The sequence below is a fragment of the Brachyhypopomus gauderio genome, chromosome 19 (genome assembly GCF_052324685.1).
Source record: "Brachyhypopomus gauderio isolate BG-103 chromosome 19, BGAUD_0.2, whole genome shotgun sequence".
NCBI classification, from domain to species: Eukaryota; Metazoa; Chordata; class Actinopteri; order Gymnotiformes; family Hypopomidae; genus Brachyhypopomus; species Brachyhypopomus gauderio.
Window position 1 is genome coordinate 7,566,756 of NC_135229.1, and position 23,895 is coordinate 7,590,650.

General features: G+C 44.4%; 1 protein-coding gene across 2 annotated transcripts in view; it reads left to right on the plus strand.

Annotated features, from left to right (window-relative positions):
- Positions 1-1,217: 1,217 nt before the first annotated feature.
- col11a1b (collagen, type XI, alpha 1b) overlaps positions 1,218-23,895 on the plus strand; it is a 63,503-nt gene continuing 40,825 nt past the window's right edge. The window contains exons 1-11 of one of the 2 annotated variants that reach the window (XM_076981052.1): positions 1,218-1,600; positions 6,480-6,644; positions 7,866-8,079; positions 9,193-9,355; positions 16,529-16,654; positions 18,446-18,547; positions 18,844-18,942; positions 20,177-20,488; positions 21,501-21,560; positions 22,066-22,107; positions 23,078-23,140. In XM_076981052.1, coding sequence (XP_076837167.1) covers positions 1,486-1,600; positions 6,480-6,644; positions 7,866-8,079; positions 9,193-9,355; positions 16,529-16,654; positions 18,446-18,547; positions 18,844-18,942; positions 20,177-20,488; positions 21,501-21,560; positions 22,066-22,107; positions 23,078-23,140 — 1,461 coding nt within the window. In that variant the 5' untranslated portion in view covers positions 1,218-1,485. The remainder of the gene's footprint in view (positions 1,601-6,479; positions 6,645-7,865; positions 8,080-9,192; positions 9,356-16,528; positions 16,655-18,445; positions 18,548-18,843; positions 18,943-20,176; positions 20,489-21,500; positions 21,561-22,065; positions 22,108-23,077; positions 23,141-23,895) is intronic. The other variant, XM_076981053.1, reaches the window with a different exon arrangement.

A 23,895-nucleotide genomic window follows, 5' to 3' on the forward strand; every position in this document is an offset into this window, starting at 1 on the left:
AATTCTCAAGATTTGTTTTTGCTTTGTAAGGCCATAATCAGGGATTTGCAAAGCGTTTCCTCCATTTAATTAAGTGGAAATACTCACTGAGTCTTGGACAGCATCTTATAGAGACTTTTTAAAGGGTAACAGCTAGAAAAAGGCTAGAGATTAAAAAAAAAAGAAAAATCATTTGTCAGTACTGACTATTTGGTTAAATCAGTGACACCCAGTAGCCTATTATTCACCTGTATTCAAATCTATCTTTAAAAATGAAAAAAAAAATCATTAGTTTTTAATTGTGGGATGTTTAGTTTAATAACGTTAAGATTATGCTTTATGAATGTTTTAAGCTCATACTTTTTCATGGAGAAACTCTTGGTGGTTGTGGTTAGTAAAAATAAAACATTACTGAACTATCACATGCATCACCATTCACTTTTATTTTGATTTCTACAAACTGAATCTTCGCTAAGTGTACAAATTTGAAACATACTCATCATTGTTTTTCTCATGGTCCCGATTCTATGCTGAATCTGTTTTAGATTCGTGCAACAGTTACTGTCATTATGATATTAAAAACAAAAATACTGAATAAAAGGGTATTGGCTGTTGAATTGTATTGCTACCACCTGGACTTCCACTGGAGGTTCCAGTGATCTCCTCGTATTAATTATTATCAGATTTCTGCAGCGCAACTATCCAAACGGCAGAAATTGTTTGAGAGACTGAGTATCTGGAAAGAATTTCAGCTTGGCCATGAAATGTCAACTCTGTTCGTTAGCCAGCTCGTGCTCGTGCTCGTGCTCACTCTGTCTATCTTTCCTGGCTATTCACTTGCCATCAGGAAATATCTCAAATACTGCAGGCAATCAGTGCAGCAGCACACACTTTAAAGAAACAAAACATTTTTCCAAATCCCCGTTGTCTGAAAATCGAAATTTACCTTTATGTTTACATAAACAAACAAAACCTATAAAATAAATAAATATATTGGTCTTCCATATAGTTTCTGTAACGGTGAGTGTTCAAATCACAGCATAATAATCCAGAGAATTAAATTCACCGTCTTCTGCAGGTGACCATCGCTCCTGGGCCAACCGCTCTTCATGCGCTCTTCAGAGACTGGTGCAAACTTTTGAACTTCTCGGTGCGGGGATGGGCGGATCTTAAAGACGTTTTGCAGGCTGTTGATTTGCTAAAGAGAAGATTTGCCTGTGTCAATTCTTTTTACTCGTGGGTCAAATTTTACTCCTGTCCAGCCCTCTCCACGACTGGCTTCTTAGGGAACCGGACTGTTTCCCGTTTTTCATGAAAACCCACACACCTTCTCTGAGGGCTGGGAGAAGGAATTGAGGAGTAAAGTTAAAAAAATTCCCCCAGAAGAAACTAATTCATTTTTCCCCGCTGATGGCAGCGCAAAAATAAATCAAACATTTTGGATAGAAGAGGGGAGCGAGTTTTGAAACAAGTTGCCCGATTTGCGCACAGCTGTGGGCGCCGATCATGGATATACAAAGATGCTCATCGAGATGGAAAACGAAAAAGTGGCTGTGGGATTGTTATATACCGACCTTCATCACTATAACCTGCGTTCTACAGGCGGCACATGTCAGAGCGGGTAAGGAAATGTGTCCAAAGGCTTTTGCGCTCCACTCAGAGTGCCTTCAGCTTCAGGGCATCCTCTGGATCCAGTGACGACACCAGATCTCCTGCGATCTCCCGGAATCAAGTGTGCATCCGTGGACCCTCCAACGTGCATGATATAATGTGTGCATGCATGCGTCTATAATGTTTGCGCTTTATAATATAAACGGAGATGAAACGCCAGAGCGCTAGAATGCGCCTCAGGTTTTAAAACTCCTGCCCAATTTAGCGCGGCTGCGGGTTAGCGGATATTTGACTGTGCCAGAATCTCTCTGAGCGGTTTATAGATTACGAAGACAAGTATTCTTTCGTTGCGCAGGCGTCGGGTAATGTGTGGGGTTACAGGTAGATGGCACGTCTATGAGGGCCTCATGATACAGGCACTAAACCCAAATATCTAACTATATCTGTAGTAAAATACTACTGGTAGTCTATTAATAGGACTCGTTTGCTTCTCCTAATCCAGATGATTCGGTGATTTTCAAATAAATAGATGGAATCTATTCATCGTAGTTAATGCCAGATCAATTGTTTCAGTGTGTTGTTGAACTGAGATGTTCGCTGGACTGGCGAAGTTCTAGAGTGCGAAGGGCGCGCACTGCATTCCCATGTTTGCGCGTGAGGGGCACTCGCGTGCCCGGTGCCAGATTGAGAAGATCCTCAGCTCAGAGAAGAGCACCATTTCTCCAGACTACCCTGGTTCCCACTGAAGGCCCATAAGGGGCGTTGATGGAGAACCTACCCAGTGTATGTTCATCTCCTGTATATGCGTTATATGCCCACCTTTCTGTTCTACCCACTGCCATGGTCGTATTTTTAGAGTTTAGTTAATTAATTTCACCAGTATTAATAATTTCTATAATTCCAATAATTTCACACACACACACACACACACACACACACACACACACACACACACACACACACACACACACACACACACACACACACACACACACATTTTATATACTATATTCACAAATGGATAAATGGAAACTACACATGGGCTTTTCCTTCTTTGGTTAATTAAAACATCTTTGAAATTGAAAAACAAAAAACACAGGTTTGAATTAATTTAAATAACCTTAAACTATTTCAGCAACATGATGTCATCTTTTTTGAAATCCTATATTCCAGATGTGGACCGTGCAGAGGTGGCAAACCAATCTCTTCACCACATGGCATTTCTGCTAGTGCTGTATGGGAGGCTAGAGTCATTCAGAACATTGAATGGTCCACTACAACCTTTACGATTTCTACATTGTACCACAATGTCACGCCATGCTTGCAAGCCTTTGCTGGCCGTCTAACTCTGCCCCGCTTTCTAATTGCCTTGTCAGTTGCGAGTCTGTGTTTATCCTTAATGAACAGCCTTCTGGCTTTTATGGTTGTTCCAGGGCTCTCCCAGCTATGGACTTGCCTTAAAGAGGACTGAACATCCATTGGGATGGAGTGGGGTCTGTTTCATAACATAACATAGCGTTCATAGCACTCACGTTGGGGATTAATAGCCAGAAGCTTATGTAAGCTCTTGCTTACACAAGTCCCAACCCTCATGTGAGGGGCTGGCTCCGCCCACCAGGGTCACCCACCACCAGAACAGGTGATGCTAGCTCTGATGACGTAGCGCAGTTCACGCCAGGTCGATGAGCTGGGCAACATTTGACACGGCTGTGAAGATACTGAGAATGACATCAGCTGTTGAAATACATAACTCATATAGAAACTGGTGTGGATTTACACACTGCCCTTATTGTGTTATTAATAACATAAAGTGTTGTTATGTGTCATGCCCCTGTACTGTTCTACGTGTTGCATTATGCTCCTAGATACCTATTTCCACTAAGCACTCGATTGAATGGCAATAAAATCTGCTTGATTTCAGACAAAGGGAATTTTTCTTAAATTTTCTCTCAGCTATTGGTTGGTTTTGTGGCTTTTTGGAATGTATCAAAGAGGCCTTTTAAGATACAGAAATCATAATAGTTAAGGGGTACAGAGCGGGGTCCAGTTAAAGGTACCGATCAAAGTTACAGACGACTTCAAGGAAACAAAGCAGGGGGGCAAATTCCTCCTACTGTGATAAAACAACAGCCATTGTTCAGTAGTTGCCAAAATATGTATTTTTGTATTTCGACTGCTACTGCTGTTCCCTATACTATAATTATAGTATATATATATATATTTGTGTGTATTTGAGCTTCTGTAAGTGTGCCCGTCCAATTCAGCAGCTGGCCAACTCTTCACATCTGGAATATATGAGGCTTTTAGGTATGCAGCACCAGTTCTAAATTACACAAAGACACTTTTAGTTCATGCTGCAGAATAGAGAAAAACAGCAGCACAGGCCTCTGGACCAACCGGGTTACGGGCTGTTGACTTCCCCGCATTCAAGGGTGTGGAGGGCTATTCGTCCAGCTCCTTTAAAACTCCTTCATTACGGATGATAGTTAGTTCATTGGTTCTATTTTTAACCGCTGGGAGTTTTCTGCAAGTGGAAACTCTCAGGAGACTGATGGAGGGGGGGGGGGGGGGGGGGGGGGGGGGGGGGGCACGTCATATCAGTTAACAAAGACATAGTCATAAGGACACTGCAGTGTTACGCCAGCTCATCTTATCTCTTACCGGATTTTCATTGTCTTGGGGGGAAAAAAATGATGGAAGTTCATAACATTTTCCAGTCATTTAAATAATCGACGGTTGACATCCTTGACATTTTTTCAGCTTGCTGTGGTAGGAATGTTTATTTTAATATTGCCTTTAAGTACTTGGACTGTCCTGGAGTAAAAAAAAAAAAAAAAAAACAACCATTATCTTCTTTTGTTCTGTATTGAAATCTGATTGTTGATATGGTACACAGATGTGTTTCTTGCAGTGTGTCGTGCAAGGGCTCAAATGGTTTCAGTATGGACAGTAAATCGCCACCCTTGCCTCCTAAGCCCCGCCCCCACCTGACCACTTAAGTGGAACAGGAAATGTGAGACCAGCACTTCCTGCTTACCCCTGCCACATGGTATAGCCAGCAGTGGGAAAACCCACAGTATACTGTTCTGTATATTTAAGGTAATGTTTGTTAGTAGGTAGCTATTATAGCTGGTGAAAGTCTAAAAGTAGTTAAAGGTCCTCTGGAATCTGCTCTTATATCCAAGGTATACATTACTTGGGTCCATGGATTTGTGCAAATTTTAATAAAATATTTGTAGCATTTTTGTGTTTTAGTAATGGTTATTGGGCTGATCTAGTGGAAGTTTAAAGGTCTTATTTATTCCCCTAAGTGCTTCCACAGAACTCTGTTAGAGCTCAATATGAATGGAATTGTGGGGAAGCAGTCTGTGGTGTCCATCAGTCTGAAATAGAAGAACACAATAAAGTCTCTCTGGAAATCGGTTCTGCCAATGCTGAACGTTGAAGAAAGAAAGAAAGAAAGAAAGAAAGAAAGAAAGAAAGAAAAAGAAAGGAAAGGCCTCTTTGGTAGGGATGCTGCAGATATTTGCTTCATTGTGCGTAGGGTTTTGAAAGAGACACTTCCTGTCTGCTGGTTGGCCTTCAGACTCCCATGCCCGCGCTGTGCTGTCTCGCGTTTAAGCTTCCGCGGTGTGCCTACAATTCCCTGGCGTTTTCTGTCTGGCTCTCCTAGGAATTTGCCTGTCATCAGGCCTGGGAGACGTTTACTAGTACGTATGTAGGGTAGCCTGACAGACTGACTGATGTCCGTGGTGAGTCCGGACTGTTTCACCATGATCCTGAGATGCTCTGGAACACGATTATCTTTCTGACCTCACATAGCACTCCATTCATCAGGTTTGACAGCGAGCTTAACTTTCTTCTTTCGAGAAGCACCCAAGACGAGCCCCGAAACGTTTTAAGGAAGGCAGTAGATCAGCATGACATTACATGGCTACTCGCAACCAGCCTTTTTCCTCCAAAGTCCCATATGAATCATCTCGCGAACGTCTCCGACTTACTGTCGTAGCAGTTTGATGGAAGAGTTGCAAGCTGTCAGAAACACTCCTGTGGTGGTGGGCAAGCAGGACGGGAGAGCCGGCAGACGTGGGACCCGGACTCGAGTGGTAACAGCACAGAGAACTACGGTTTCTGTTAGGGGTCTTGTAAAACCTGCAGCCCGCTGTGCTTCTGTAGATGCAGTGGGGAAGTGAGCAACCTTCCTGGTGCAGAGCCCTTCCAGCCTGTAGTCCTTCACCAACCGTAGCAGGGCCCGGTAGCGGGCTGCTCACTCCAGCTAGGTGCTTCATCACATCTTTAAGCTCCACTCAGGTTTCTTGTAAAACCCCCAATTGCCTCATTTGGTGTGTGACAAAAGCGCACAGGAGTTAGAGCAGATATACAGTGGCTGGAAAACAGGCATAGTTAAAACATCAATCACTGTAAGAGCAAATAAAAAATCGGTAGCATCTGGTATCAACAAGTTGTTTGTCTGCACTAACTGTCCAGTCAGCAGAATTACGCTCTTGGATGTGTTGTAATGAGTAGTAATTGCTCACTAACAGTGTGCAGTATAACAGATTTTGCAGCTATTTAAAGCATTATCCAGACTTAATGTTTGTAGATGTATAACTAACTTCAGGCTATTAGGAAGTTTATACTGTATTTCTCTAATGTGTTGAGTACTTGCATGCCAAAAAATAAATAAATAATTTTATTGAAAGCTACATTAGTTTGATTAGTTTTTTATTTGCCAGCACATCTGTTGTGACTATAGCTGATTAAGTGGATAACATTATTTAGGAATTGATGCTATTGGGTTTTTGTGTGGAAAAAAAATCAATGTGATGAACAGGGTCACAAATTGGCAGTCAGCGTGATGATAACGTCCAGACTCTTCCTCCTCACAGCAGAACCGGTGGATGTGCTCAAGGTGTTAGACTTTCACAGCTCCCCGAGCGGAGTGAAGCAAACGCAGGGGTTCTGCGTCGTGCGCAGGGGGTCCAAACCGGACGTGGCCTACCGCGTGGGAAAACAGGCCCAGCTCAGCACGCCCACCAAGCAGCTCTTCCCAGGTAATGACCCAGCTCTCAGCTAGTTCTTCCACCTCAGTCCCTGCAACTCTATATCTGGGAGAAAACCATTAACCATCTCTACGTGGTGCGAGTCCGTCTGGCTTCGCTAATGCGATCTTTCATTTTTTTGCTAGTAAATGTTGCAGTGGATTCAGTCAACTGCACTTTGAATGGGTTGTAACTGTGTTGTTCCTCTTGACTGTTATTCACGAAAGAAAGATTTCTTGTTTTGGCAAAGAGTCCACGACGAAAAAATCCTCGATAATCTTCTGCTCTGACTCTCAAAACTGCTGCCCACAAAGTAATCAATGATTAAGGGGAATCCAATACTATGTTAAAGTAAACTGACTGTGAAAGATCATGTGTGCTGATGTTAACCATCCAACAGCATCCTGCTTCCATACGAGCAGCATTCATCCTCGAATCGCTGTCCAAACTGCAGTGATCAGCTTCTTTCTAGAGATGTTTATTTTATCCTCACATAAGACCAATTGGCAGTAGTGCAAGCAGTGAAAAAGACTGTTTTGCCAGAGAATCGTGACTCTTACACTATTTATTCGGAAGTCTGTCCGTCCTCAAAGTGAGGTGCACAAAGGTGCTTTGCACTGTCCTGAATATCTGTTGTGATTGGCTCGGACTACTGGTGAAGTTGCTTGTTGTTCAGTCTGTTTATAATGGCAGGATATGCACATTTACTTTAAGCAAAGTCTCATTACTGTAATTAAGGTTTCCCAGTCCGAGTGATTTGGACGCCTTCCAAATTGGCCAGTCTGCAAAGAAAAATTAAGGCACAAAATAAAGAGTCTCCCTCAAGGTAGACAGAGCGGACTGCCATGCTGTTTCACACTCAGCAGGCTCTTCCCTACTGCTTACATCAGCACTACATGTTCAGGTCTCTACCACCCTTACAAACCTAAGGCGGCAACAGAAAGACAATTATACTCATGTTCTTAAGTAATTCCTTCCCTGTGGAGGACACAAGCTTTAAGAGATCAAGGACAAATGCACACACTTTGTCCCAGGGCCGGAGTGGGACACTTTTTCAGCCCGGGAGTTTCATGCCCAAATCCGGCCCAAAATTATTTTTCCCTCCCAATCGGCCCAAACTAGAGACTGACATGAGCCGGCCCATCGGGAATCCTCAAATCTGCTTTGTCCTATTACTTAACCACCTATTCCAGTTACGTGTATCCCACAATGCCGTGTGCCTTATGTCTTCAGGTGGAGTATTTCCAGAGGATTTCTCCATCCTCATGACCATCAAGCCCAAAGCAGGAACCCAGGCCTTCCTGTTGTCCGTTTACAATGAGCAGGGCATTCAGCAGTTAGGCGTGGAGGTTGGACGCTCCCCGATCTTCCTCTACGAAGACCAGCACGGGAAGCCCACCCACGAGGACTACCCCTTGTTCCGAACCATCAATTTAGCAGACGGCAAGTAAGTGGGATGTTCAGACACGAAGTTCACACCTGATGAGATTAAAAAGCTGGATTTAATATTTTTGGCCATGAAAACGACAAGTCTGCTACAGAACCACCGTGCGGTTCTCTTAGTCACAGCGTCTGACAAGGATTCTGCAGTTTCTCGGAGCGTTTTGTAGTTCTTCCAAAGCTGCATTTTGCTATGGATCTTGGGGAAACTATGAGAGTCTAAGCTGGAGCTGGTCTTGTGGTTCTTGGCTTCTGGTTTTATAGTCATTTCCAACCTATGGTTCCCCAGTGCTGAAGAGTTTCAGAATGTGGTTGTATAGAGGGTAAGCTGGGGGTGAGGTGGGGGCTTTTTGCATTACAAGGTGACATTTTCAATTTCCACTGTATCAGCATTTCTGATTTTGCTACTGAGATTGACATAATGCTGATGAGCCAGTGCTGGAAAATCTACCAGATCAGAATCAGTGATCTACTGTATATTTATAATGACGGCTGAGTGCGCAAACCTATTTATTTCCGAGTGAGGCGTTGAAGAGCATTAACAGCTGAATGGAAAGTTCAGTCAGGAGAAGATGAAGTCTGCTGTGGTTCTGTGACATACACACAGTAAGCTCTTGTCAGAACTGCATACATTCAACTCAGACGTTGATACAAAAGCAGTGCCTAGTTCATGAAACCATTACGTCTGGTGAGAAACAGTTTTCTGCAATCTGTAGTCAGCATGTGTTAACTCTGCCTGTTGGCATCTGACCCTTTCCACACAGAGCTTGATTTAATTAAGGAATTTTAAGCTGGTAAATCACTTATTATGAACTATTTCTCCAACATATTTCAGTCTGAGAACTGAATGCAACATTGTCAAAGAAAAATTAATTGACTGCCTTATGAAATGGGCGTAATTGGTTCAATGTGAGTCCCAAAGCTTAAAATGAATGAAACGATCTTGCACTGGAGAGATTTTGAGGAGAAATCTCCCCCATAAAGATTTTGCTTGGAAACACCTACACCAGACTTACACCTAAATAAAGAGACATACGATGCAAAAAAAAGTCACTAATTTTACTTTGTCAACTGTACTCTGATGTCTCGTCTCATACATCTCACTCTGTGCTCCCTGCAGATGGCATCGTGTGGCAATCAGTGTGGAGAAGAAGACTGTCACCATGGTCATTGACTGTAAGAAAAAGGTCACAAAGCCACTGAGCAGAAGCAACAATGCAATTATCAATATGGACGGCATCACCATCTTCGGCACCAGGATCCTGGACGAGGAAGTCTTTGAGGCAAGGCTTGTCTAAGCAATACTCTAGATGTCTAAAAGCTGTGGGTCGGCTTTTTGCATGTTTGTAGGGCATGACACTGGGGGGGTTGTGGGTCAGCAGCTGGACCAATTGACAATGTGACAGTGACAAAACTCACCATAAAACTGTTCCTAGTGTATTCCCTCTAAAACACAGCCAGAGATAACTCAATGCAAACAAGTAAAATGTTCATGTTTTGAAATATAGATGGTAGATCAGGGCTTCATAGTCAGTGGTTGCAATAAATGCTTAAATCTTCAGATTTTTTTGCTCTTGTGAAGAGAAGCAAGCAAATCTACATGCTAGAAGGTAACTGAGGGTGTGAAGTATTGTCACATGGTGTTTGTTATGGTCTGAAGTCTTCAACTCTAAATTCTATGCCAAAGTAATGGGCCTTAAATGGCCCATAAATCAGTAATGGGCTCAGATCTAAACTATAAAAGCTCATATGAAGCATTAAATGTTGATTTACAGTTGAAGTTCTGATCAGTGGATGATTCTAATCGATGCTGCCAGCACAGCAATATGTGTGTGATAATTCTTGTAGTGGAGCTCATTGTTTGAGAGCTCAGGGGTCGCCCACATCAGACTTCAGGACACCTGAATTAGATCAAATGGAATTTATGGTCAGCATTCCTGAAAAAGAATTCCCACCTGTTGTTGGCTGGACTCACATAAAACACACATAAAGAGATGAAGTGATGAATACGCTGCAAACATTTCAAACACAGTCGTGTGTGTGTAAATGGCTTTACTAAGACTAAAAAATAATTGAAGGAAAATGAAAAAAGAGCAAAATGCTTAAGAAACACTAAAATGCTGGATACCAAACTAAGACCTGCCCTGTGGACTGCATGCTATCTCACAAGACAATACCTTGCCAGTGGCTCTTTGATGTCTGATAAAGGAATTCAATTCAGTAAGAACATTCTGCTGCGTTTCCTGCAGGTTAAAGAGGACTTGGAGCATGACAGAGCTTCTTTTTGAGGGCTACAGGAACCAATGCTATTTAGGGTTTAGTGATGGACTTCGGTTGTATGACTGTGGAATAAATCTTCCCTATATTACAGTAACAGCCTGATTTCACAAGCTGTAATGTATGTGTGCAATGCTCATCTCAAGTGTTGAAGTTGGGGTGAAAGATGGAAAGATCCAATTTTATAATGAATATCCTTATGAAATATCCTTATGATAGTATGATTTTTGCTTTTGGAAAATGCCTTTTTGCACATCTGCATGCTTTCCTTTGTCCAAACTCGGTACTTTCCATATTGAAGTGCCTTTCAGATGTGGTCTGCTGATAGCTCTTAGGGTATTTGTGCTCTAATGGCATTTGCAGTGTGGTAATGAGACCAAATGTGTTTGCCGTTCAGTAATTGTGTCTAGGCCGTAGCCAAGACAAGCTCTGTTTCCAAGCAAGACAAGGTGTTGCCAAAGTGTTGCCAAGGTGTTGCCAAGAAGTGTACAAGTAGCACTTGTTATCACATCCCCAGATTAGAGACATTAATAATCCATAGTGTTGTAAATTTCCAGCCAGTAATCCAGTAAGCAAATTAAACCAGAGATGGCTGAGGCAATGTTTAAACAATTAGAAAATATTACTGACTGAAGGTAATCATAATCAAGGATCATAAAGGAGGATTTAAACAGAGAGCTTCTAGTGCGTACGGTAATCCAGACAACAAACCCGTTTCACTAGCTGTATTCTCTCTTTTTGTTGGTGTAAGCACATGTTGAAAATATATACAGCATGTATTATAAGGTCCTTTGTCATTCTGTCATGTGTGACATTAAATGCCTCACAAATGGTTACCTTTCCTCTGAGCATTTGAAAATGCTGAAATTGCAGTTTTAGTGTTATTTTTCTGGAATGTACCATTCCATTTTCAGAGGTCATAGGCTGGCAAGCTTTTTGGCCAGAGCATTTTATTGAAGTAAATGAGACCCTTGGCTCTCTTTGTACTGTTCATCAGTCCCCCCGAAAGCATGTTTGTTTTGTGCTATGGGCCCGTTTTGCTCTTCTGGCAGAGAAAACGTGTAGTCAGAGCAGATGCCGCACCATGGTCCTGTGAGATCTGCAACGTGCTTCAGGGACTAATGCTTGCCAAGCTGTTATACTGATTCCTGACCGGTGCCCCTGACAGGACTTTTTGAGCTAAATGAACAAGATGAACAGGACCGGAGATCACAGGGCCTGTACCCTTTCTTCATGTTTTGGTCTGCTATGAGCCAAAACACGGAAGAAGTGATCATCAGGGGCCATAAATCGGTAGGTGTTGAACCGTCCCGAAACAGAAGCACAGAAACAGAAGCTGCTCTAGCCACATGAAAGATCTGTGTGAACATTTCCAGTGACGTGTCGAATGAAGCGGAAGCGAAGTAAAGGGCTGCACTGCATCTAAAGACTGCTAGGAAAACACCCTCTGAATCAGCAAGACAACCCTCATCAATCTGCAGCATCTAATTGGCTGCTTCTAGCCTCAGAACACCACCTCTTCACTAACAAGGCTAGTGCCATTGTCACGTAAATGAGAAGACTGCACCAAGGTGTGTTCTGCAGATTTCGAAGTCTTGTGTCACGTTTGTTCACTGGTAGGAACCTGAACCTTGTCCTCCTGCTTCTGTTAGTGTGCACAGTGGGGGCATACGGTGATTTCCCAGCCGTTACACACTGCGTACGCAGGTGTGAGGTTAGAGCTAGCCAAGTGGAAAGGGCTGAGGGGAAAAAATGATCGGTGTGTGCTTTTGTCTTGGCCAGGGCTCCACGACTGTTTAAGAGATACTGGGACCAGCCAGTATGAAAGCTACAGGAGATGCAGTTTCAAGTCACCTTCCCCCCACCTTCCAACTGAAGGAATACTTTCCCTTGATTGATTGCTTCTTGGTGTGTGTAGAACAAAAAAGAAATTGATAGGGCAGAACGGCCACATCTTGTTTTGTCATTTCTACATGCATTTGTAAAACATAGATGTTTTTGGCTGTGTTCCTGAAGTGTTTTAAAGTGGAAAAGCTTTTGCAGTCTTATGGAATGTCTCGTAATTCCAGCTTGGAATCAAACTTGTTTGATAGTGGTTCATTTGATCACATTCCAGGTTAGCAGAGATTTTATCATCTTCTCTCACTCCGCTCTTTTACCTGACAGCTACCAAACTTCCTGGAGAGCTCTGCATGATGGACTGTACATCAAATAATCAAATATACCGACATTCCTAATATTACTACCTCACGTGTTCTCTCTGACGCTGTTTCTCAGTATTTCTCATTCTCTTCTACCCTCTTTCTCCTGAGCCGTCTCTCCCAGTGCTCCAACTTGGCCTCAGCCCTTTGTCCAGTTTGCCTGCTGCAAAATGTATTTTACAGTTTTACAGCTCCCTGTGGACTGATAAAGTAACAGGCCTGGTTGCACATGTGGGATGACGGCTGCTACTTGGAGAAAACCCGAGGAGTGGGAGAAGGGTTCTGGGGGATGGGCTCTATTAGCGGCACGGCCGTTCTGTGGGGTTTGGTGAGAATGGAAGAAGGAAAGTTTGTTCTACACGTGTTATGCCTCTCCTCTCACTGCTTAGAACGAAAGTTGATCCCAGCTGTCACCAAAAATGCTGCGTTTGATTCGAGTTCAAATAACGTCTGGAGAGTACTAAACGCTAGACTTTTCCTTTTTACGCCATCTTTGAAGGTCAGCTGTTGTCACTGTGAAGGTCTCATAGAGCCTGCATTCTCGTTCTCGCTTTTGTCCGCCTGGTGCGGAGGCAGGAGACACTGAGCTGGATATTTGGGTTATGAAGGCATGTGGATGGATGAGAGCCATGCAGATAGATAGATAGATAGATAGATAGATAGATAGATAGATAGATAGATAGATAGATAGATAGATAGATAGATAGATAGATAGATAGATAGATAGATAGATAGATAGATAGATAGATAGATTTATGAATTAAAGTCAGTGATGTGGTGTTGTGATATTTGTGGTGTTGTGCTGCTGTCATGTTTGTGATGTCTACAGTGTTGTGGTACTGTGATGCCTGTGGAGTTGTGTTTGTAGTGGTATGGTGTTGTGTTATCAGCGCAAACGCTACTGTGTAGGCCTATGCTACAGTCATGAAAAACTTAGTTGTCTAGCAAAAGCAGTTGAAAATAAAACTTTTTGATCTCCAATTGGACATATGAGTTGTATGGAAGTATATTGCAGAGAATGTGAAAAGCAGGAATACCTCAAGCTTTGATTACATGTGTTAAAAATGCTAATGGCAGGTTCATCCACTGGGGTGAACATCCAGGTACATGCTGTTCTCAGAGAAAGTGCAGTCATGGCAGGCACATTACTGAAGACCTTCTCCAGAGCATTGCATTCATACGCATAATGAAAGCCAAGAGGCCAGCACATTGGTGAGTTTAATACTTATGATTAGTACGCCTCCTTGAAACACACCCTCATTTCAAGCACCTAAACATGCCAGAATGACTCACAAAGACATTTGTGGTATTTACCATTTGTGTATTTTGAATGTTGCGCCCATGACAAACTAAATCATTCAATTAAACCAGCAATTGAGTACAAAAATGTTTTTGATCAAGTAACAAGGCAAAGGTCACTTTGATTACAGGCTACTTTGATATTTTTCTTTGCAATCATGTCCTTCTTTGGTTTCTCCTAAACGATGTGCTTTGATAGGTAATCTGTGCTCCATGGCTACCTATGACCAGCTGTATCAAATATCGCAGTCATTGCTCAAATAGACTCTAGGCAATGCTTAACCAACAACAAACATGCTTGATTATGGCAATTATGGAAGTCTATCCCACAATAAAGATATACAAATATTCAAGAAGAATGTAACATGGGTCAATTGTAACATTTCCAACATATCAAAGCTACTTGTAGAAAGCTTGGTTTGGTTTGCTGTATATAATGCTATCCATAACTAACAGAGAAGCAGGCAGAAGTAAAAACTGGGGTCTTCTGTTCAGTACTATGCTTCTGAGATTCTGGGGGCAGACTGATACCACGCAATATGTTGCCTCCGTTTTCCCATAGGTAGGAAATGACGTTGGTTTTAGGTAATTTATGAATGAACAGTGCAGGCTGTTTTCTCAGTCTGTGTAGTATTACCGCCTGGAGAGTGTTTCTAGTATCCATTCTTCTAAGTCAATATAGCTGTGTTGTTGAATGCTTGCATCAAGAAGTATGTTATAAAATAAACTCATCGACGTTGATCTGTCATTCCTGTATGAACTGACTTTCTCTCGTGCTCTTTGTGGTTCCTTTGTTACTGTATCTTGTATTCTCGCGAGTGTAATGTGAGAGTATAGTGCAGAATTTTCTCTGTAAATGTATTGTTCCATGTTTCTGCTAGAGTCGTGTATTGCCCCGTGTTAACTTATTATCTGGGGAAAGATGTGCCAGATGCTTAGAAAAATATCTATCCACAGAAAACGAGTGAGGAGGGTTAGGGAAGTGGCTAAGAGGTAAAGGGGGGTTATGGTGTGAGATTTAATATGACATGGCCCTATATATGTGTGGCTTTTTAAGAGTTTGTTTTGGGTTTGCTGGTGTGTACGTGAATATTCACTGAGCCAAAGCACCTGAGTGATCTTCGTGTTTGTGGTATATTTTAATGAACACCTACTGTATCTATAATCTCCTCCATTATGTACACACAGGTGTGCGAGTTTATGTACGAATGTGAGATGTTTGTTGTACAGTGGGGTGCCACAGGCCTCTAGCTAGACCTTATAAAGATACACTGCTTTATTCTCATAGAAAACGTAATTTTCATACCATAAAACGTATCCGCGAGGTTTGAACTCTTACAGATGCGACCCCTGTAATTTAGTGTAATCTTGTCCGCTTGAACGATCTTTCACAGGCCACCCTGCTCGCCCCAAACCGAATCCGTCTCTGCAAATTCGGTCGGGCTATTATTTCAACTGCTTACCTATTTATAAGGTTCCGTCCTAGTACTATCAGCACAGGTCATCTGAGGTGTATGAGGCGACATTTTACGTTCTCGGCGGAGACAGACTGTTCCCGGACAAAAAAAACAGAAAACTCATTGGCATAATAGTGCACAGAGCCGAGTTAAGGGGGGGGGGGGGCGCTTATTTCCTCTCTAGTCTTCATGAAAAACAGACCGCAGATATTCCGCGTTAGGAATGGGCGATGCTTATTTTTCTTACCATTCCCCGGCCGCTATAGCGAGGTTTTTCTGTGAAATATGACCCGTCTTTGCCCTTAGTGGGCAGAGAAGAGGTGCGCACAATGGCGCTTTTGAAAAGGCCGCCGCCCCTAGTTCCGACGCGTGTGCACGCGCGCGCTGGAGCGAACGCTCGTGCACCCCTTTGTTTTCTCAGCTGAGATGCACATTTGCGTTCTTCCTGTGCTGGAGCGGCCAGGACAGGCGGCCCAAACGACTTACGACAGTCCCCTCCTGGTTCAAAACCACAGAGATGCCGTCAGTGTTCCACGGGTACTACCAAAAAATGGTATCACGCAAACGGATCTGTCGAGTCCCCAGACACACGTACCTGCTGGATATTTCTGAAATTGATAAGGTTTGCAATAAGCAGTATAACGCAAACGGCCCAAAGCGCACCAGTGTGGAATTGATATCAGTGTATAATTTGATCACAGACTACCTCCCTAGTGAAATGTTCTAATATGTTCTTCTGATGATAACATAAAATGCATTTAAAATGAATTAGGAAATCTAGAGCTTTTCCTGTCGTGACCATTTATTCTAACACCACTCTGGTGTTAGAACTCTACTGTAGAAATGTTAGTAGCCTAATGTTAAATATACATCGCAAGGGTCAACTTCATTATCAGGTATGTACAAGGGAAAAAATATGTAATTAAGCCTTTATATGTGCGACATTACTTCTGCAGCCTGTCAACTTTGGAACTATCCTAATATTCATGTCACACAGAGCACTTCCTGTGTTTCTCTCCCATTGTGCTCGATTACAGTGTCACAGTGACTGATAAATGAACATTTGACCTGGGGGATGGAATAGCATTTACAATATGTTTGGAATTAAGTGTTGGGACGGTCCAAGCCACTCCAATCTGTAACAAAGGTTTTGGGAGCTGCTTTGGGAATGATGCGTTTCATATAGAAGGTAGATGCTGACTGATTTCACTTTTCTTCCCAGGGAGACATCCAACAGCTGATGGTGGTGGCGGACCCCCGCGCCGCGTATGACTACTGCGAACACTACAGCCCCGACTGCGAAACCCCTCACCAGGAACAACCCCAGGCACAGGAGCCCGAGGACGAGGTTAGTACGGCTGCTTGTGACGTGGCGGGAGTGTGTGGGGATACACGGGATATTAGAGATGTGCCCCCAAAACCTGTCGGCTACCGTTACAAAAAGGCAGGACAAAAAACAAAGAGTTGGAGTTATAGGGTTGTTTTAGCACTTTGGTTGTTCCTCGTCTGAAGTCAAATCAGTGTTGAGATGAATCAGTTAGACTCAAAAGGCTCTATTGCCAGTTTCATAATTGAAATACAGTGTTGAAGGTCTGGTTTGTGGGTCTTTGACGTCTCGAGCGTGCACTGATATTTTCCGACGGTATTTCACACACACAAAAAAAATTATGAGCTCACAGTGGAAACATTTTCCCCTTCCACAGACTGAGAGTCCACTTTGGAGGGGCCCAGTGATATATTTCACTAATGACTTCTGCAGTCTCCAGCTCACTTACCGAGAAATGTTAGCTTCTCACTATGCAGATAGCATGGGGATACCTGGAAAAGCTGCGTTGTTTCTCCAGGCATAAAAAAAAACTCATGTTTGTAGCATACTGATAAATCACTATATAACTATATGCCAGTACACTGAAAAAACTCCTTAACAAAGGCTGTGGAAAAAAAACTGGCTTCTCGAACTACACTACATGTGCCAAAGGAAAAGTGCAAAACTGGGTAAGGCATGTCAGAATGGAATTACATTGTATTATTGCCACTGACTGTCATTATCGGTGATCCATTAACATCGGACACAACTCTGACTGCAGCAGTTGACCTGAACAGATTGACTCTATAAATTAACTGCCATTGTGAGGAAAGTTCTGGATCCAGTCCCCTAACTTTTCCCAAGCATTCCAAATTCTGAGCTCCCATGCACGGCACCTAGCACTCGGGACACGTGTGGGGAAGGCCAGGCACGTTTCGGAGGGCCCGGGACCATATTTACGCTTTTTATCCTGCTTGCTGGCCACAGCCCGTCTTGGCTCCATGCTTGGCTGGAGACTCCCAGCACATAAATTGACTCCTGGCTGAAACCTTTTTTTTTCTCTCTTTCTCTGTCTCTCTGTCTGTCTCTCTCTCTTTATTTCTTTCTCTCTCCCACAACTAGAGGCCAGGGAGAGACAGCCAGACCATCAGGCCTTGGCTTCTTTCAATCGTGTATTTATTTATTTATCTTAGCTCAGCTGGTATACTGGGACCAGTAATGTTCATCCTGGCGTGATGAGTGAAGCCATATTCTGATATTCTGCTTCAGCCTTCCTTCTTTATCCTTCTCTTCTTCAACCTTCTCTTCTTCTCCTTCCCTGCTCTACTGCTACCTGGATGGCCCCTCCCCGTTACCACCTTTCCCTGAGTTGCCACTAATAACCCGAGGGACTGTTCTAATTCGCAAGGCTATGTTAATCTAACCCAGTTTAATTCAAGCAAAGTACCTAAAGACAGCTCATAGCTTAGCTGTCCAACACAGACCACAGTCGCAAAAAAATCTATTGTGTCATATGTTTCCACTGACATAAGAGCACATTTAACGAATATGTCACTCACATACCATTTTATGGACAAAGAAGCGTCAGTCTCTCTCTCAGATTTCACTGTCCAAATCCAAACAGCTGCATTCGTCCTCAATACTCTGATAATGAAGTCAAATTCTAAAATATGTGTATAGCACAGCGTAGTTGTTGCTTCCACTCGAAACCCAATGACGAGTATGAAGCTAGCTTTAAAATCCCCTCGTTTCATGTCGTATTGGTGTTAATACAGCAAAGCCTTGGAGAACCGTTGTCATCTATTAACATATTCTACACACTTTCCCTTGCAGTACAATACAGAGTACACAGAGTACGGGGACTTCTATGACTACACTGAAGGAGAGCTCGCCACCACAGAGGCGCCTGCCAAAGAGACCAGCGAGGACACTAAGGTACAAAAGACAAACATCCCAAAACAAATGTTATTTATCTTTCACAAATCACACTAAATAATATAACTACAGAAGAACGCCAGAGGCTTGCTCAGCGCTGGCAGTGTTTCCCGAGTTAGCTGCACGCAACCTCTGTCAGCCTTCGTAAACTTTGGGTCAGCGAGATAAGCAAGCTTGCTGTTACCGGAGATGACACGGTGACGTCGGCATGTATACGTCTCCGGAGGGATACTCGTTGTGTGTTTGTGTGTGTGTGTGTGTGTGTGTGTTTAATTCTGCGTGATCTCCGCACACAGCCGAGCAATGCTGATGTTGAGTACTACAGTGAGGTGGACTACGGCACCGTTGATGGATCGCAGCCCGAGAACCCCACCTCCTCATCCGTAACAACTGAGGTCAGTGGTCACGCAACCTGGACGACTCTCAGTTTCCTACCACACCTATGGGAGAATGCTTCTCAGATATATTTCAGAGACATATCCATGAATTCATATTGTATCAGTTTGTAAACGTTTGAACAAAAATGTTTTGAGAGGGAATTTTACTTTTTTTTTTAAAAGGAAAAAACAGGATGATTAATTTTTGGGCAGACCATCGCTGTTTTTGGGTAGTTCTTTACTCTCCGTATTATTTTAAAGTTTTTTCAGCATTCGCTAACTGCAGCTGTGCTTGAGATTTGCTTTAATTGAACTCAGACGCCTGCAATCAAATAAAACCTAATCTCCGCCAAAAGACTCAATCTGAAAGTGGTAAAGAGAGGCAGGATTCCTCTTTGGCCGTCCCTGACTTTGCCTGCGTTAAACTATCAGCTCAGTGACATGAATGGCATCGTAATGAAGAACAGTGGCTTTAAACCGAAACAGTGTGTGTGCAGGAGGCCGTGGCCAGGGGCTTCGTGTGACGCGCCTACAGGGCCTGAGCTGCACGCTGGGTTGCTTTCATTACGAGGAGCAAGTCCACATATTATCCAATGAAATGGGAAATCGTTATAACTCTGTTCCGTAACTCTCTTGTGAAGTGGCCTGGCAAATATAGAAGTGCGGACATTTCTGGAGTGGTGTGGAGTGGTTGCAGGATGCGTCTATAAAACAGGCACACAGGTGATAATATACACTACAAACAGCAGACTGTTAAATGAAACTGCATGTATGGTAGCAGTTAGTGATGTAATGCTATATTTCCTTATTGCTGTCCACGGGGAACGTGTAATGAGTGTTGAAACCATTATTTAAGCCGCTGTTTGCTAATCACCGTGCCACTGGGGTTCATTTTCATGGATAGCAGTAGGTCCTATTAAAAACGACAAAAGTCCAGATCCAGATGAGCTTCAAAGAGTCACAAAGAGTGATTAGTCCGATTAGTCAGTGATTATATTTGTAATTATGAGATGGTTTGCTTTGATGCAGCTTCAATTTATGAAGAATTGAAATCTGAGGTTTTTTGTTCCAAGAGGCTAAGTGAGGTAGGCGGGGTTATGCGTGTACCATATTAATGTTGGTTGAAAAAACATTATGATGGCATAAAAGGTGGGCGGGGCTAAGAAGAGGTGGAGTGGGTCACTTGTAGTGTTTTATATTGGAGTGCCACTGAAGATACAGGTGTGTATGTATTCCTCCATCTCTTGAGCAGAACGTGGCCTATGAAGAGGAGATCGTGGACGATTACATCACCGGAGTGGAGCAAGTCGGTGCCGATCCCACCGACACCGCCGTTGCCACGGACGATGCCGTGGAAACGGAGCAGCCTATAGGCACGCCCGCCCCAGAGGTAGTGGACTTCAAGGAGTATGACGTGAGCGAGTACGAGGGCAAGGAACTGGACCCGAATCACTATGACGATAGTTTCTATGACTACACCACCAACGGGGGCAAGCCCACCATCTCCACCTACGAAGATGAGATTGGCCCTGCGGTACCAGCCCAGACCGGCAGCGAGAGCAGTGTGAGTGGATCCATGTCAACAAGTGTCACTTAAGCATTCATTAAGTGTGATTATGACTATTATCAGACACATCTGACATATGAATCATAGAGTGTGTGACTGAGAATTTTTATTTGATAGGTTTTGTTTAATTTGGAATCCTTTCATTTTTAGAAGCAAGTGTGTGTATGTGTTGGATTTGCCTGGGAGACACAGAATCTAAAATGATGACTTGTGGGTGTGTGTGTTAGGGGTTCGAGTGTGGGTGTGTCTGTGTGTGTGTGTGTGGGGGGGGGGGGGGGGGGGGTATGGGTCTGTGTATGGTGTGTGTGTGTGTGTGTGTGTGTGTGTGTGTATGCTTGATTGTGTGATTGTGGTGTGGATAAGTTACTGCCTGATGTCTCAATATTGCAGTTCCTCTCTCTCACACACACAATTACTCAAATCTTAGTGGTTTTTTTTCTTCATTCCTGGAGAGCTGGCAACACACACACATACACACACACGTGCACACACACACACACACACACACACACACACACACACACACACACACACACAAACACACACACACACACTGGAGAGATGTTGGCCTCTCCCCATGCATAATCACTGTATGAATAGTCTCAAGTGACTAAACCACACGCTGTGTTCGTGTCTCTGCTGGTTTCCCATACAGAATGTGCTCAGATGTTTCAGCTGGGCCCTTTCACTAGACACAGAACAGGACATAACGAGACACTGATGCGTCGTTACACACTGATTATCAGATAAATTCCAAAAAAATTCACACAGGAAAGACTCCTTTAAAGGAAGACACACACACACACACACACACACACACACACACACAAACCACAGTCGCCTTCTCTAAAGTGATGAACATCTGGACCATTTAGCACCACAGACTAACACAGTCTGTGTGTCTTGCACTGTAATGGCTGTTAATGTGCTGTTTAGCAGTTGTTTGGTCTGGCGAGTAAGTAACGGCCACTCTGTTGACCCGCCTTTCTCATTGGCCGCGGCACCGTAGGTGGCGGGAAGATACGGCGGCGAGAAGGGGGAGAAAGGAGAGCCTGCTGTCATCGAGCCGGTACGAGAAATCTGCGTCTTCTTGCTTTTTGTTTTTAACAGCGCATACATGGATTTGATGAGGGGCCTGCTGTGACTTTTTTTACTGCCCGGTGCGCTAGAACGCAGCGTGCTAACGTCGGGACACGGCGGACTCCTCCAGCGGTAGTCTCGCTGCCTCGTAATTTGAACGTGGCCGGCATCGCTGGGGAGCCGCTGGCGTAGGGGAAAGCGGCCCTTTGGGGTCGCGCCAGGGAGGAACAGCATGACGAGCTCATCGCTAGCTCGCTCGAAAAACTCGAGGGGCCTTCGCGTGCAGCACGAGTCCGGGCCAGACACCTTCTGAAAATGTGCAGACGAATTATCCCTCATCTTTGCGTTCCTCTTGACTCCCCCCCCCCCCCCCCCACCCCCACCTCTACACCCCTTATTTTCCAATGTGCTGTTCTCACTCAGATTTAAAGCCAGGGCTAAATGCTAATGTATCCAAACCCCCTCACCCTCAGTCTGCTTCCACTCTTTTGCAGGGGATGCTTATAGAGGGGCCCCAAGGACCTCCAGGGCCTGCCGTGAGTATGAGCTCTTTCCCACACTCCTCACATACACGGACGAACGCTAATGGGAACGGAAAAAGTGCAGAAGGCTGAGCCGAAGCCAACGAAGTGTGCACACATGTGTATGCATGTCCGTCTGCGTGTCTTTCTGCGTGTCTGTCTGCGTGTCCGTCTGTGTGTCCTTCTGCGTGTCTGTCTGCATGTCTCTCTGTGTGTTCGTCTGTGTGTTCGTCTGCGTGTCTGTCTGCGTGTCTGTCTGTGTGTTTGTCTGTGTGTCCGTCTGCGTGTCTGTCTGCGTGTCCATCTGCGTGTCTGTCTGCGTGTCTGTCTGTGTGTTCGTCAGTGTGTCCGTCTGCTTGTCCATCTGCGTGTTCATCTGCATGTCTGTCTGCGTATTTGTCTGTGTGTTCGTCTGCGTGTCTGTCTGCATTTTCATCTGCATTTTCGTTTGCATGTTCGTCTGTGTGTTCATCTACGTGTCTGTCTGCGTGTCCGTCTGCATGTCCGTCTGCTTATTCGTCTGCTTGTCCGTCTGCGTGTCCGTCTGCGTGTCTGTCTGCGTGTCTGTCTGCGTGTTCGTCTGCGTGTCCATCTGCGTGTCTGTCTGCATGTTCGTCTGCGTGTCTGTTTGCGTGTTCGTCTACGTGTCTGTCTGTGTGTCCATCTGCGTGTCCATCTGCGTGTCTGTCTGCATGTTCGTCTGTGTGTCCGTCTGCGTGTCTGTCTGCGTGTTCGTCTGTGTGTCTGTCTGCGTGCCCATCTGCATGTCCGTCTGCGTGTCTGTCTGCATGTTCGTCTGCGTGTCCGTCTGCGTGTCCGTCTGCGTGTCTGTCTGCGTGTTCGTCTGCGTGTCCGTCTGCGTGTCCATCTGCGTGTCTGTCTGCATGTTCGTCTGCGTGTCCGTCTGCGTGTTCGTCTGTGTGTCCGTCTGCGTGTCTGTCTGCGTGCGACGGCATCTGTGATGATCCTGTCGTCTCTTCCGTAGGGTCTTCCGGGTACTCCCGGTGTCCAGGGTGCTCCTGGCCTTCGTGGCGATCCAGGCAACAGAGTGAGTCAACCCTCCTGTTCTCGGATCCATTCTTTGATCTGTTCTCGGATCCGTTGCCCACCTCCTGTGCTGGTTCACACACTGGTCTGGCCCTATTGCCCTTCGACACATCGCAGGCAGACATGGTGTTCAAAACCACTGAGATCAAAGGGGTGAAGGGGGCAACTGTGTGACAGGAGGCTGTTTGGGGGCTTTACAGAAAATCCTCCTGGCCTTTGGAGCACTACATGTAAACCGACATGTAATTCATTATCAGCAGTAATTTCTTTAGCCAGTGTGCAGTATAGTAAAATACACCAGTGTTGGGAGGGTGTATAAACAAGGCCCAGACAACTGGCAGGAATATGGGGGCAGGGTGGATAGGACCAGAAAACCTGGGAGGCCATGAAGAAACCAGATCTGCTCATAAACCACAACTCTAATTAAGCTGGAATAGCAGTCTGCCCTGATAAGTACAGTAGCTTTCTCTACATTTTGTTTCAGGTTTGTACACACAGCCATAAACACACACACACACGTATGTATGCACACACACACACACACACACACACACACAGCAGGTGTCAGTTTTCACGCTATTGCTGTTTTTTCGTCTTGCCGTGGTCTCTGAACCGGATTGTACTGTAGAGGAAAAGTGTTCTCCTCCTTCACTAAGAGGCGGGCAGGTTTTCCTCCCTGTGGTGGGACTCCTCCCCCCCCCTCCTCCTCTCCTCTCACGGGCTTTAACCCCTCACAGTGCATTCTGGGAAAGGATG